Source organism: Sphaeramia orbicularis, chromosome 8 (genome assembly GCF_902148855.1).
Source record: "Sphaeramia orbicularis chromosome 8, fSphaOr1.1, whole genome shotgun sequence".
NCBI lineage: Eukaryota > Metazoa > Chordata > Actinopteri > Kurtiformes > Apogonidae > Sphaeramia > Sphaeramia orbicularis.
Window position 1 is genome coordinate 35,396,168 of NC_043964.1, and position 13,493 is coordinate 35,409,660.

Sequence of the window (13,493 nt, forward strand, 5' to 3'; positions counted from 1 at the left end):
CATGCAAGGTAAACTCTATAGTCCATAAAGACACAGACAGGGGGAAACACATGTAATGGCATTTAATATGTTAACACACTAATAGTTGTAAATACTGAGAGGAGTGGTAAACCTGTCCTTCTATATCACACACATTACGAAGATAAAAAATTACGTCTTTCTGTTTTTGTTTTGGAATTATCATGTATTCATTTTTATTTCTTTTTTGGATCGTACTGTCTTTGATTATTTTGTATCATTTACAATATTTTCTCCCTTTTCACTGATGACTTATTATCAGATACAATAGTATGGGTAATTTTTATTTATTTATTTATTTATTTATTAAAGATATTTTCAATGTAGAGCAAAAATGTTCAATAAAGTTGTTGAAAGAAAGTAACATTTGTCATTTAACAGTGCCAGAAAACTGCAGTTTGAACACATATGTTCATTGTTCTTCATAGTTCTTTACCTTGATAAAAAAAAAAAGAATATTCAAAGACAAAAGAAAAAAGTGCTTTAACAATAAAAATAAATAAAGACAATAAAAAACAATAAATAGAAGATAAAATTGAGTAGACAGTACAAATACAATAAATGGAAATAGAGAAGAATAAAATTATTGTAAAAGAAAATGATTATAAGAATATGCAGTTATCCAGACTTATTCGAAATAGATTTTTCCTGACAAAGATGTTTTCTGCTGAATGTGCAAGTCTAAAGTCACCACTAGGTTTGTTGTGTTAGCAACGTTATAATAACCACATGTCAGTCTTTGCCAGGATATACAGGAAATACCCCCCCTCTCAAAAAAAAAAAAAAAAAAAAAATCAGAAAACAAGATTCCGCAACCAAAAGTGGCACGTATTTAGTTTGACATTCCTTTGCATATAAACTTCTGTAACTCGTTTGTTCAGACATTTTGAGATTTACTACACTAATATTCTGTTGTTTTACATCCTACACATTAACACATGATTAATCTATTTTGTTTAAATCAGCAGGTCACACTAAATACTCACTTTAACCCACGGACGCCATTTAGTTCTGATTTTATTATTATGTGTGTATAAAGCTGTGCACGTATTCCCTGTATTTCAAGAATAGTGAGAGGAAAAAAATGATTTGCCCTGAAGGCAACCTGGCTCTTTTCAGTCTCTGAGTCCTTGATATAAAATTAAATAAAATATGGTGAATCACTCACTTTGAACAAGTTGGAAGTCCTTGCATGTGCTACTGAAGTTAGATTTTAGTTACCTAATTTGCAATAGCCTACTTGTACTTCAGCATATTTCCATTTTATGCTTCTTTCTACTTTTCTTCTCCATGAAAGCTTCAATTACTTCTTAGTCTGTGTTTTTATACCTCTTCAATGTGTAACCTGTCTGTAAACACATTCATTCTAAATGCAATATACATATTAATGCAGCAGTAATATGACTCCAAAACATCATGAACACTGACAGGAACCAGGTTGTTGCAAAATGACTAGTTTTTCATACTTTGAGTGAGTTTATTTGTGCTGATAATACAGACTAAGGCTCATTTTAAGGCTTAAAGAGAAGAACCTTTAAATGTGGTGTATTTTTTTCAAGGACCTGAAAATAGCTATGTATTTCACCACTGCTAAAGTCTATGTGAATGACTTTTATTTAAAGACATTAGCCTATTTTAAACATTAAACATAGTGTCCATGTTACCAGCTTTTTCTATAGCTCCTATAAGGCTTCACTTTGTTGTTCCATATGTCTGGTGCAGGTGCTTCTATGGGGTCAATAAACCGTTTAAGGAAACAGATAAGATTTTAATCACGATAAATGACTGCAGTGGAACCTAAACCATTGAGATTAAAGGTTCACTTCCACTTTGCTGTTACACAAACCTTACACAAATATACCCTTGTTCATTGTAGCTATATGGATATAACCTACAGCACAGTCTCATCATTTAATTAATCTTAAGGTAATGAAAAAAAACTCCCTTGGATTTAATGGGGTTTGTAGATAAATGGATGTAACTAAACTGAATCTTTACTTTCATCCGACCATTCATCTAAAATCTAAAGAGGCCTTTACAAGTTCACTGGTAAAATCAAGGCTTTTGACCTTCTGAATTTAACCCTTAAAGATCCAAACGTCCACCATCAACCAAAACCATCTACTGAACTAAACTGTTTAATACCTGTGGATCCACTAATCCTTTCAATACATGAAAACAATTTGTGTAACATAGTTATTCATCTATTCATGGTCATCAGACATGACCCATTTTGACAGTCATAGGTTCTGTGGTGAATGTGGAAACACCGTCATCTTCTACAACATTGATTCACCAGTAAAACCCATGGAGTTGGATCAATGACAGTGGATGGAGACACTGGGTTCAATGATATATTTACTGAAAAATCCACTTTTTCTTCAGTTTTCTCTGTTTCAGATATAATAACCCTCAACTTTAATCTGAGCTTTTATGAACATTTGCATGATCAGAGAACGAAATATAGGAAAATACATAATTTGTAATGAAAAACCTCAAAATAAAGTGGATAATATTACAATAAATGATGATAAATCACTAAAGAAAGGTTAAATATAGAGAAAAATTAAATTTGGGAACCTCTGCAAAAGTGCCACTGAGTCTTTATGGGTTAATTTAGTCAAAGAAAATAATGCGACATGAGTCATAGTCTGTAGATCAGTGGTTTCCAACCTTTTGTAGCTTGTGACCCCATTTTAACATCACACATTTCTGGCGACCCCAGACATTTAAAATGGAGACTTTTTTTTTTGTTTTTTTTGCTAAAACTAATTTGTTTTTGATCATGTAATAGTTTGCTATGCTATGTTGAAAATAAAGGTAAATTTTAGACAACATTTAGTCTATATAATGTATATTATTATGGATGGAGGCAGAAAAGCCAGGTGTAGATTACTCCACAAAGAGAGAACTTTATTTTCCTTGGTCAGGATATGTACAGTCAGTCCAGCTTGTATTTACAAGGCTGCAAATTAATACAGAAAAAGCAATAACTCAAACTATGAATTATGAAAGAGCTGCAGCATCTGAAACCGACTACAATGAACATTTGAAAGATAAACAGTACCACAGTGCTTCAGTTTCAGCTTCACAGCTTGTCATGTCTTTTATGTATTGGGATTGTCTCTGTCAACTCAACATATATTTTTTATCAGTAATTTTATTTTTATTTTTTATCAATTACTAGATATTTCAGGCGACCCCATTTGAATTCCAGGGGACCCCAAATGGGGTACCGACCACAAGGTTGAAAAGCACGGCTGTAGATACACACACCAAGTTGTAGTTTTCATCCAGATAGCTCCACATCATGGTGATGCAGATTTCCTGCTGTCAATGATCCATTTGAAAGGCAACATTGATCCAAATCAGTCAGCCAAACAAATCCATAACCATTCCACACAGTCTTTTTTTTTTTTTTTTTTTTTCTTAAAGTGGTCAATGCTCATTCCTGATTAAAAATATACACATACTAATAAGAGTAATAAATTACAGACATTTCCAATACAATATAATTTATAGTGCGAGGTCGGGCAGTTAACATCGAAATGGAAGACATCATTTCCATAGCTCCCATCCATGAATACTAATGCTACATTTTTGGGTCTTTGTGTGCATAGAAATCATCTCAGGACGGGACCCCCAGTCTCCGGGGTAACGGGACTCCAGTCCAGGAATCCAGTGGGTTAACCTACTGGTCTGGGGCCATTAATTAGAGAAGGAAGAACCCGTTTGTCTGCTCCTTTTTGGATATAATTTACACTGTATAATGGAATATCAGGTATCAAATTTACGCGTGGATTGTTTTGTATGTGAGGCGTTTTAACCATTTTTCCCCACACTTTACACTGTGTATAGACTTTTTCTTGAGGGGACCAATAAAATCCATGTCAATTAGTCCAATAAGTGCGCCGATCCATAAAGCGCGCACTGCTGCTATCCAAAAAGCGCACGTCCCAACTGAGCCAGCGAGACGTCACAGCGGCTCTGTCATGGTTTAGAGAGGGCGTCAGTTCGCCTTTACAGACTCATATACGCTGTGGCATGTTTGCTGAGACTAGAGTTAGATCCTGACTTCCTGCGGCGCATGTGGACTGTCACTTTACCCGGGACTGAAGGGACAATAAAAAAGACGCACAGAGCTGATCTCCGCGTCTCTACCTGATTATCCATAAGATGAGATCCTGCGTGTCAAGGCTGATGATTTCAGGAAGACTTCTAAAGGGAACACTAACAGTTTACACGGAGGAAATGTCCACAGCTGCAAGTCCAACTACTCCCTCCTCACAGCTGACATCGGATCAGCTCACAATGGTGGCTGCGTCTTGTAAGTAAACCTGTCAAAAATAACGGATTTCATCTGAAAAGCATTTGTCTGTAACAGTTTACGCATGGAATGAGACCCACCATTGTGTTTTTATTTTTTATTTTGTTTTTTTTTTACTTTTACACTGCCTGCAGTTTATCCTAACATGCAGCACTGTGATAAGGGTTGTGCTGTGATTTTCTTTTATCATCCTCCAAACATGGTGAGAGAAGATAGCAGTTTAATTTGCTGGCAGGATGGCAATTATAGCACTTTACTGTAATTACAATTATGTCAGAATTAGCCAATTAGGTCCGTTATTTAGAGGCTGCCATTAGTTTTGATAGATACACAGAGCATAGGATGGAAAAATACCTCTTTAGTATCAGAAATATACTCAAAGTGGATCAATATTGGTTTTAATTTCCACACAAAAAGCTTAAAGGTTTCAATATAACACTGTAAAACTCTACTACAGCTGTTCCTATATATACACATGTTGTATTCCTGAGATGGTGTTGGTTTATTGTGATTAAACATATATTCTCTCTTGTTCTTTCAGTTTCCTCACTGGTGTTTTTTGTGGTCATTGTGGTCCTGCTGTCTATTATTTACCGCAAAGATCCCCAGTGCTGCAAACTCCGCTCCTATCAGAGTTCACATTCAGATATGGTAAGCTGCGAGAAAAACAACAGGAGGACTGTGCCTTTTTCTGCTGAGTTTTCTTTTCAACAGCCCTGCATGTTCAGTTTTGACCCTTTGCACAGGACAGTTGTTGAGCTCACACAGAGAGGGCCCAGGCTCAGAAACACTATGTGCATTCACTGTGGTGCCATTAAGAAGTGTCACATTCAATTTGCATGGTTGTGAGGAAAAAAAAGAATAAACTGATATGATAATTGTCAAGCAATGAATTTGCTTCACCTCCCAGAAATATCCCAAAGTGCCACGGTAACTTTAATAGAGTTGGACAGAATTAGCACTCGCTATGCTACTTCAGCATCACTGTAATTCAATTATTATAAACCTAATTTTCCCGCTCACATCAGTATTGGCAAAACTATCTAATCTTTCTGGAGGTATTTTATCATTATTAATCACATTATACTGAATAAGTCACCCCTCCAGGTCAGTGTTAACTCTATATCTACCTCCTGTAAAGATAACTGCTTGAAGATCTGTAAAGTTGTAGCCAACAGTTCAGGATGAGGTGAAAAGGAAACATAAACACCCCACAAAAGTTTGTTTTCATTGGTTGCCCATTTTGTGCTCTTCCTTCCTCTTCCTGCCTTGTTTCTCACCTCTTTGCATCCCAGGGGTGAAGGTGGAGTGTTATCTTCCGACTGCAGGGACACGACTCATACTCCCCCCCCCACACCCTCCCAACAGACAGGAAACTCTACACGGTTGTGGTTTTAATGGAGAGCTTCTGTTGTCACATTTAAGGAACCGACAGAGCATTTCATAAGTACAAACTGGCCGTCCTGACCTCTAGTTACAACTGCAACCATACACTGTGTAGTAGATAAGACGACACATACTGCCTTAATTGTCAGGTTGAACAGTGAGCTACATGTAACACACACAGATTAACCTATGACATAGGGAACACTCAACATATTTTCTAAAAAAAAAAATTTGATGAGAAGAGTTAAAGGACTTTTTTGTTGCTTAACAAAGACAAAAAATGAAGGAGAGTCATTCCACAACACTCTTTCATTGTGTTTCTGTGGAACATTTTCATGTCTTGGACTTCATATAGTCACATACCTTTCCTTGCTTCATTTTGCACCATGAATAGTAGACAGACCCCACTGTGGGTGTTGGGGACACAAGGGTACAATGGATCTTCTTTAAGTTGCGGCTGTGAAAAAGGCACGCTGCTGCTGGGGTCCTCCCCCGACTTCAACACTGATTTTACACGGTTGTGCTTTTTCACACTAGCTGAATCAATGGCAGGAGACAAAAGGACAACTCTTCTTTTTTTTCTCTTTCCTGAGGAGGTTTTTTTTTTTGCCTCCTCGAAGTACAAACCAGTGAGGGAAAGTAACCTTTGACATCACCTTTTTGGTGCCGTCTCCCTCTCTGAAATCATGTGAGGGTTATGGCAAAGGTCATTAGAGTGCGTCACTTTAAGTGTGAGTGATGTCATTGTTTAACCGGCCTGGGAAAATAACAAAGCTGAGGTTTTAATACGTGCCAGTGTTACTAAATGCTAAATTCTCACTTTTCTGTCTTAATATTCAGTTGAAATATGCAAACTAATGGCACCAGCTGTGCTCCCAACATGTTTTTTGTTCATGTTGGAGTTAAATCTCAGTCAGGCAACAAATTGATTTACTTGTAATGCCAGCCCAAATGATATACAAGGCTGTAATGTGTAATGGAGTGTGCTCGTTAGGAGGTACCTGCTGTAGCTACAAGGGGAATAGAGAGACGCTGAAAAGACCACACCGTGTGGTTTGTTGCCCAGGGACCCTGATGACACTGTGGGACATTGCATTGTTCTCCAGACAAAGAAGACTCATTTAGACCTGAAGCAATTACCTAGTTTACTGGCAGCCTTTTTTTAGGATTCCTACACCTCATACAGTGAGCCCCTGACAGCTCTTGTTTCAGAAGAGGTGGGACTGGGAGGGGGCACGGAAATCAGAGGGTGGTCGTCTTATTGATTAGGTAATTTATGGTATTGCTGAAGCAGCCAGCAACTTCAGTGATTAAACAAGGCATGAAAATTAGTCAATTAGGCTGAAATTAGTGGATTTCTGACTGATTGTAGTGTGAAGTCACAGCCCCACGTGTTTATAATGTAGAACTCTTTGTTCAAGTATAACCTGACATTGTGGATGTAGAGAGATTTTACAGCATGTTCTGAACTCTGCTTGTTTTACAGGTTGCTCCTCCTCGGTACTACAGCAGCAGACAGTCACTGGTGGGATCTCCTTGTGTGGAGCAGACTCAGATCATGGATAACAACAACATTCAGGTGGGAATTCTTCTAGTTTTTGTCTGATTTGACACCAAATATGTCTACTACAGCTCAGTGATGTATATTATACCACTTCTACCTTCTGTGACTTCGTTTCGTTTTTCATCCTAACATAGTTTTAGGTATTTCTTTGTCAGTGCATAAGTAGGTAAAGCTTTGATTTAAAGAAGCAGAGAAAGCATGATGAAACTAGAAAAGCACTTGGAGAGCGCAGACCTCCGCCAAGGCAGATCAGTCCCCCCCATCACCACCAAAATTTTATCATTTGTTCCTTGTGCCAGCATCAGCATTTCCTGAAAATTTCATCAAAATCCGTCTATAACTTTTTGAGTTATCTTGCACACGGACAGACAGACAAACAAACCAACGCCGACAAAAACATAACCTCCTTGGCAGAGGTAACTAGAAAAGCACTCGGAAAGCCCAGACCTCTGCCAAGGCAGATCAGTCCTCTCCCCAATCACCACCAAAATTTAATCATTTGTTCCTTGTGCCAGTATCAACATTTCCTGAAAATTTCATCAAAATCCTTCCGTAACTTTTGAGTTATCTTGCTAACAGACAGACAAACAAACAAACAGACAAACCCTGATGACAACATAACTTCCGCCCTTCCTTGGCGGAGGTAACAATGCATGATAGCAAAGGGTTATTAGACGTTTACTATTATGCAGAACATTTTTATTCTTGTACAGTATGAACTATAAAAATGGGGGGAAATGAAAACCAAGATGATTTTACCTGCAGTTCTCTTCTATTTGATTATGATGCATTTAACATTATAGGTCAGTGGTTCCCAACCTTTTTTGGCTCATGACCCCATTTTAACATCACAAATTTCTGGCAACCCCATACATTCCTAATGGAGATTTTTATTTTTTTTTTGCTAAAATTAAATGTTTTTTGATCATGCAATAGTTTGGTATAATATGTTTCAAATACAGGTTGATTTCAGAGGACATTTAGTCTGTATACAGGGGTTGGACAAAATAATGGAAACACCTAACATTGTGGCATCATAGAAGCTGTTTCCATTATTTTGTCCAACCCCTGTGATGTATATTATTATGGACGGAGGCAGAAAAGCCAGGTGTAGATTACTGCACAAAGTGAGAATTTTATTTTCCTTGGTCAGGATATGTACAGTCAGTCCAGCTTGGATTTACAAGGCTGGCAATTAATACTGAACGAACAATAACTCAAACTATGAATTATGACAGAGCTGCAGCATCTTAAACCAACCACAATTAACTTTTGAAAGATAAACAGTACCACAGTGCTTCAGTTTCACAACCACAGTTTGTCTTTTGTATATTGTGACTGTCTCTCTCAACTCACCATACATTTTTTATTAGTATTTTTTTTTTTTTTTTTATCAGCTACTAGAAATTTCAGGCGACCCCATTTGAATTCCAGGTGACCCCACGTGGGGTTCCGACCCCAAGGTTGAAAAACACTGTTATAGGTTTTAAATCTATCTTTATTTCTAGTAGTTTAATTAACCCTGCTCACAGCACATACTGTACAATAAATGCATCACTGTGTAGAAAGGCCCTCATTTCTCTGAATGTTGCATTAGACATCACTAACTACTAACTCACAGGTCACTGACTGCATTTTCTACTTAACTATTTCAAGTACACATGATGGGTTTTATTTCAGTAATTATCTATAAACTGCCAGCAGATAAAATGGTCTGTTTCCTGTCGCTGAAAATGTCCCACTGTTTGCCTCAGCAGGCTGGTCAGCTGTTTTACGTCGGCCTGCCCTCCAGCTACAGTTTGCCCACACTGGAAGCCCCCCTGCCGCGACTCCCCTCCTATGAGAGTGTCCGAAAGAAGGACCGCCAGAGGCAGATCCACATGATGATTGCAGACCGCTTTGGCCTCAATGGACCCATTGTGACTGAGGTAGTTAGATTAGAGATTAGGACTGTCACTGCAAATGATACAGTTACAAATACTACCACAATATGGTATTTCATGGACTCACACTGAGCTTTGGAGGAGTGAAGACATATCACTCCTGATGTACTTTCACAGAACTTTTAAACAATACTAAACATCATGTAAACTGAGATTATTATGCATGATCCTCTGTTTAGTTTCCACAATAGAGATAAGAGCAAATAGGCTCACTCCATTATGACTGCACTGTCATACAATATTGTAACAAGAGCTTGCTCACAGATTAAAGTGCCTTCAGAGCGCAGTAAACAGGATGCACTATCAGCTCATCTCATGCCTGATGCTGAATTGTGCCCGTGTCCGCCTTTCAAGGTTTTACTGTGTTGATCTTTCGCTAGGCTTCTGACTTGCACAACGCTTCAGCAAACAAGGTAATGAGAAAAGGCACATCAAACATAATTAAAGCCTGCATCCTGAGTGCAAACAGTGGCTGAGAATGCAGCTTTGTGCTCCTGTCTTTTACTGTTTTTCTCCTCTTTGACCTCCCCTCCTTTTTCTTAATTAAACAGTCCCTAGCATGACTGCCCATCTCTTCCACACACACAGAAAGCACAGCTACACATTACCCATCACTAGTCAATGAAAAACCGCCCTCCCCCCTTTTCAGATTCTGTCAGGAGAGTTCAAATGATGGCCCCTTAATTTGCCTTGTCTGTCCAACAGCCGGAGGCAGGACAGCAGTTAAACTTTGCAGCCTTGTATGTGTGGGGTGTGCGTATCAGGCTCAGGGCAGGTTGAAGGGTTGCTCTCGTCGCCTGAGGGTCCCGAAGCAATTAAAAGATAAGAGGGCTCAGTGAGGGGGTATGAATCTGCCAAATCTGATCAGAAAGATAATCCACCGCAGAAAAACGTGTTCCAGGCGACCAACGTGAAGACAGATTAATCACTAACGTAAATACAAACATGTTTGCTCAGCCGTGGGATGGTCTGAAAAGAAACCCATTCACTTTTTAAAACAGGGAATATCAATAGAATATAAAGTTGTGGCTCAGGATTATTGTAGCTATTGATAAATCCCATATTAAAGGTTCAATATTTGCTTAAACATGATCAAATAGTATTAAATGTGCAAAGTTTTTCTGTGCTAAGCAAGCAGCATTTTGGTTTCTTTCCGCCATATTAAATATTCAATCTTCCTGGTTTTCAGCAGAAGTGGCAGGATGTGAAAGTGTGTACTGAAATTTAGCTGCACAGCTTTTAATCATAGTAGTAACAGCTGCTTGTGAATGGAATTACATAAAGACATGCTACAAAAATAATGGCCATGACAGGTTGTGGACTAATTTGACCAAGTATTAAACGCTACAGTTTGACATATATTTCACTGCACAATAACTCACCATTTGCATCGTCATCATATTGAACATTACAGTTTATTTTTGCACCTTACAGTTTAATTACCCAGGGTCTGTTTTTATACTTCTAATTAATTATGTTAAGTGTGTTTTCTATCTATCTATCTATCTATCTATCTATCTATCTATCTATCTATCTATCTATCTATCTATCTATCTATCTATCTATCTATCTATCTATCTATCTATCTATCTATCTATCTATCTATCTATCTATCTATCTATCTATCTATCTATCTATCTATCTATCTATCTATCTATCTATCTATCTATCTATCTACCTACCTACCTACCTACCTACCTACCTACCTACCTACCTACCTACCTACCTAGCTGTCTCTCTTTCTTTCTCTCTCTCTCTCTCTCTCTCTCTATGATATAAAATCTGCCTTTTTGTATCTTATAGCCTCCTCCGACATATGAAGAAAGTATCCGCCAGTCGATGGAGCTACCGTACAACATCCTTTCACCCAGTTTGGACTTCTCACCTTCTCAAACTTTCTACACAAACACAAGACAAACCATTCAAACGGACTCATCTTATCCACTCAACACCGACACCGTCAGTAGTGTTCTACCTGTGTGATCAAGTTTTCATACCGCAAGGAACTTTACAAAGAAAAACTGATAACTTCCATGCAGATGAAGCTTCGATTTTGATCGAGATTGTACTGCTGTAATGGTTGACTGAGATACCTCAGTTTTGTTAAGAGACAAATCAACGAGCTGAGGAAGAACCAAAGAGGAGCTGCACGTCTTTCCAGTCTGGATGGATGTATCTGGTGACATGTGAGAAAACAACACTGAATGTTTTATACAATATAATCTGAGGTGGCTGGTACATCTTGAAGTGGACCATGTGATTCTTGTTGACCTTCGACAGGACTGCTTTTTTTTTTTTTTTTTTTTTTTTTAATATATATATATATATATATATATATATATATATATATATATATATATATATATATATATATATATATATATATATATAATTAATGTTTTTCTTTTACTTTGCTGCTCCTGAGCCAGAAACCTCACTGTGTGGTTTTCAAGGCTATCACAGAAACCTATTGGATTGGGTGAAAGCTGTAGAGCATGTTTCTACCCCCTGCTGACACTGTGCTGTACTGCTACAGCATGTGGCTCAGCATGTGAGAGGGAGAATGAAAAAAGGTGCTAATGCGAGTGCCTTTTAAGAAGTTAAAATAAGACATTTATCACAACCAATGTGAAGATTTCAACAAACGCAATACTTTTATCACTTTACCTCAGTTTCTGTTAAGGCAGATGGCCCTCTATTATTTCACATTTTTACTGAAACATACTAGTTTTCTTCATCTTCAACAAAAATATCCTTTGTTCTACTTGTCATAAGGCCAGAAGTCCTCAAGAAACAGAATGAATGTGAAATGAAAACAGTGTAAAATTGCCAAGTTCATAATTTTCTTTGTTTTACACACACATGCCAAATATTCCATTCAATTGTTATACTGTATTTAAGAGTGTGTCTTTGTATCTCTGTGAAAACATGTAATAAACACTTTATATTGTTTTGTTGATAGATATCGATTTAAGACATTCCGTACCTGGTTTTTGCTTCATCCAGTTTTAATTGGAGCAATTTTTCCTTTCTTATAGTATGCTGTTCTTTTTGACAGGAACAAATGAGGCTGAATACTATTGATTTTACTCTGTAGTAAAAAAAAAAAAAATAGGCTAATTGGAAGATAGAGAAGTTTGGAAATCATACACATGCTGACAATATCTATCAACATGATCAGTTTCTTGCTGATCCAGAAGACCATCCACAATCAAGAGCATATTTCCATTTCATTTCTGCACATACCATATTTGATGAATGTTTCTGACTTCAGTTTTGAACATAATAACTTCAGATTTGGTGTTTTATACTTGTGTGCTCCTTTTTCATGCAAGACCTGTTCATGCTCAGTCTGATCATAAAGTGACTGAACTGACACTGAGATTACACCAAACTACAAAACAATTCATGACAGAAACATGAGTCTGAACGTCTTGAAATAATTTGTAGCATATGGATTTTTTTTTTTTGCATGTATTTATAACATAGTGGAATTATTCTCCACGGTGGATATGAATGGGGGGGGGGGGGGGGGGTTGGAATCCTCAAGTGTCTTGTTATCACATCCTCATTTTAAAGAAGGCAAGTAATCAACAGTAGGAGGTCAGGTGTTCATCATGGAGCTTGCAGACTCAGTTGATCAAAAGCTACTGATATTGCTGATTATGAATTCTTTACGTGTAGGAATTTAAAGAAATTGTCTATGCGGGCAGATATCACTAGTACCAAAATGGAATGGAAATCAGTAGAATGTAACTCTGTAACACAATAAGATGCCCAGTGTCATTATAAATAAATAGACAGACAGACAGATAGACAATCAATCGATCAATCAATCAAAGTTTATTTCTATAGCACTTTACAACAACATAGTGAAGCCCAAAGTGCTTTACATCTAAAAGCATGATTAAATTACAAGATAAAAAAAACAGGTTAATCAGGTACCATAAACATGCATAAAACAATAGGACACAACAGACATTGATAAAAGTCAAACAGACAGTCAAATGGCCTGACTCTACCATCAAATTTCACTAAAAGCAGTTTACTATATTTTGGAATTCTACTGACAATCAGACAAAGAGACACAAATAAATACATGACAGCTATAAATACAGCTCTAGAAAAAATTAAGAAACCACTGCAATTTCCTGTGTAATCAGCATGTCTGCATGTATGACAGCCATTCCATTCCTGTGTCTGTTGAATTCCAACATAAACACATCTTTTTCTACTGAATAAACACCTGATCTAT

At 37.3% G+C, this 13,493-nt stretch overlaps 1 protein-coding gene across 2 annotated transcripts; it reads left to right on the forward strand.

Moving 5' to 3' along the window:
* Positions 1 to 4,002: 4,002 nt before the first annotated feature.
* LOC115424925 (uncharacterized) lies at positions 4,003 to 11,531 on the forward strand. 2 transcript variants are annotated; one of them, XM_030142324.1, is made up of 5 exons: positions 4,003 to 4,345; positions 4,887 to 4,996; positions 7,218 to 7,310; positions 9,050 to 9,223; positions 11,042 to 11,531. In XM_030142324.1, exons 1-5 carry the CDS (start codon positions 4,195 to 4,197, stop codon positions 11,219 to 11,221), a joined length of 708 nt encoding a protein of 235 aa, XP_029998184.1. In that variant the 5' UTR covers positions 4,003 to 4,194; the 3' UTR covers positions 11,222 to 11,531. The 2 variants fall into 2 exon arrangements, with proteins under 2 accessions (XP_029998184.1, XP_029998185.1); XM_030142325.1 differs by having other exon boundaries at positions 4,014 to 4,345; positions 9,053 to 9,223.
* Positions 11,532 to 13,493: the final 1,962 nt, after the last annotated feature.

Bases quoted from the DNA above. Each gene is read 5' to 3' on its own strand.
- LOC115424925 (XM_030142324.1), top strand. From the start codon at position 4,195: ATGAGATCCTGCGTGTCAAGGCTGATGATTTCAGGAAGACTTCTAAAG. The intron at 7,311-9,049 runs GTGGGAATTCTT...TGTTTGCCTCAG, and splicing joins TGGATAACAACAACATTCAG to CAGGCTGGTCAGCTGTTTTA. The intron at 9,224-11,041 runs GTAGTTAGATTA...TGTATCTTATAG, and splicing joins ATGGACCCATTGTGACTGAG to CCTCCTCCGACATATGAAGA.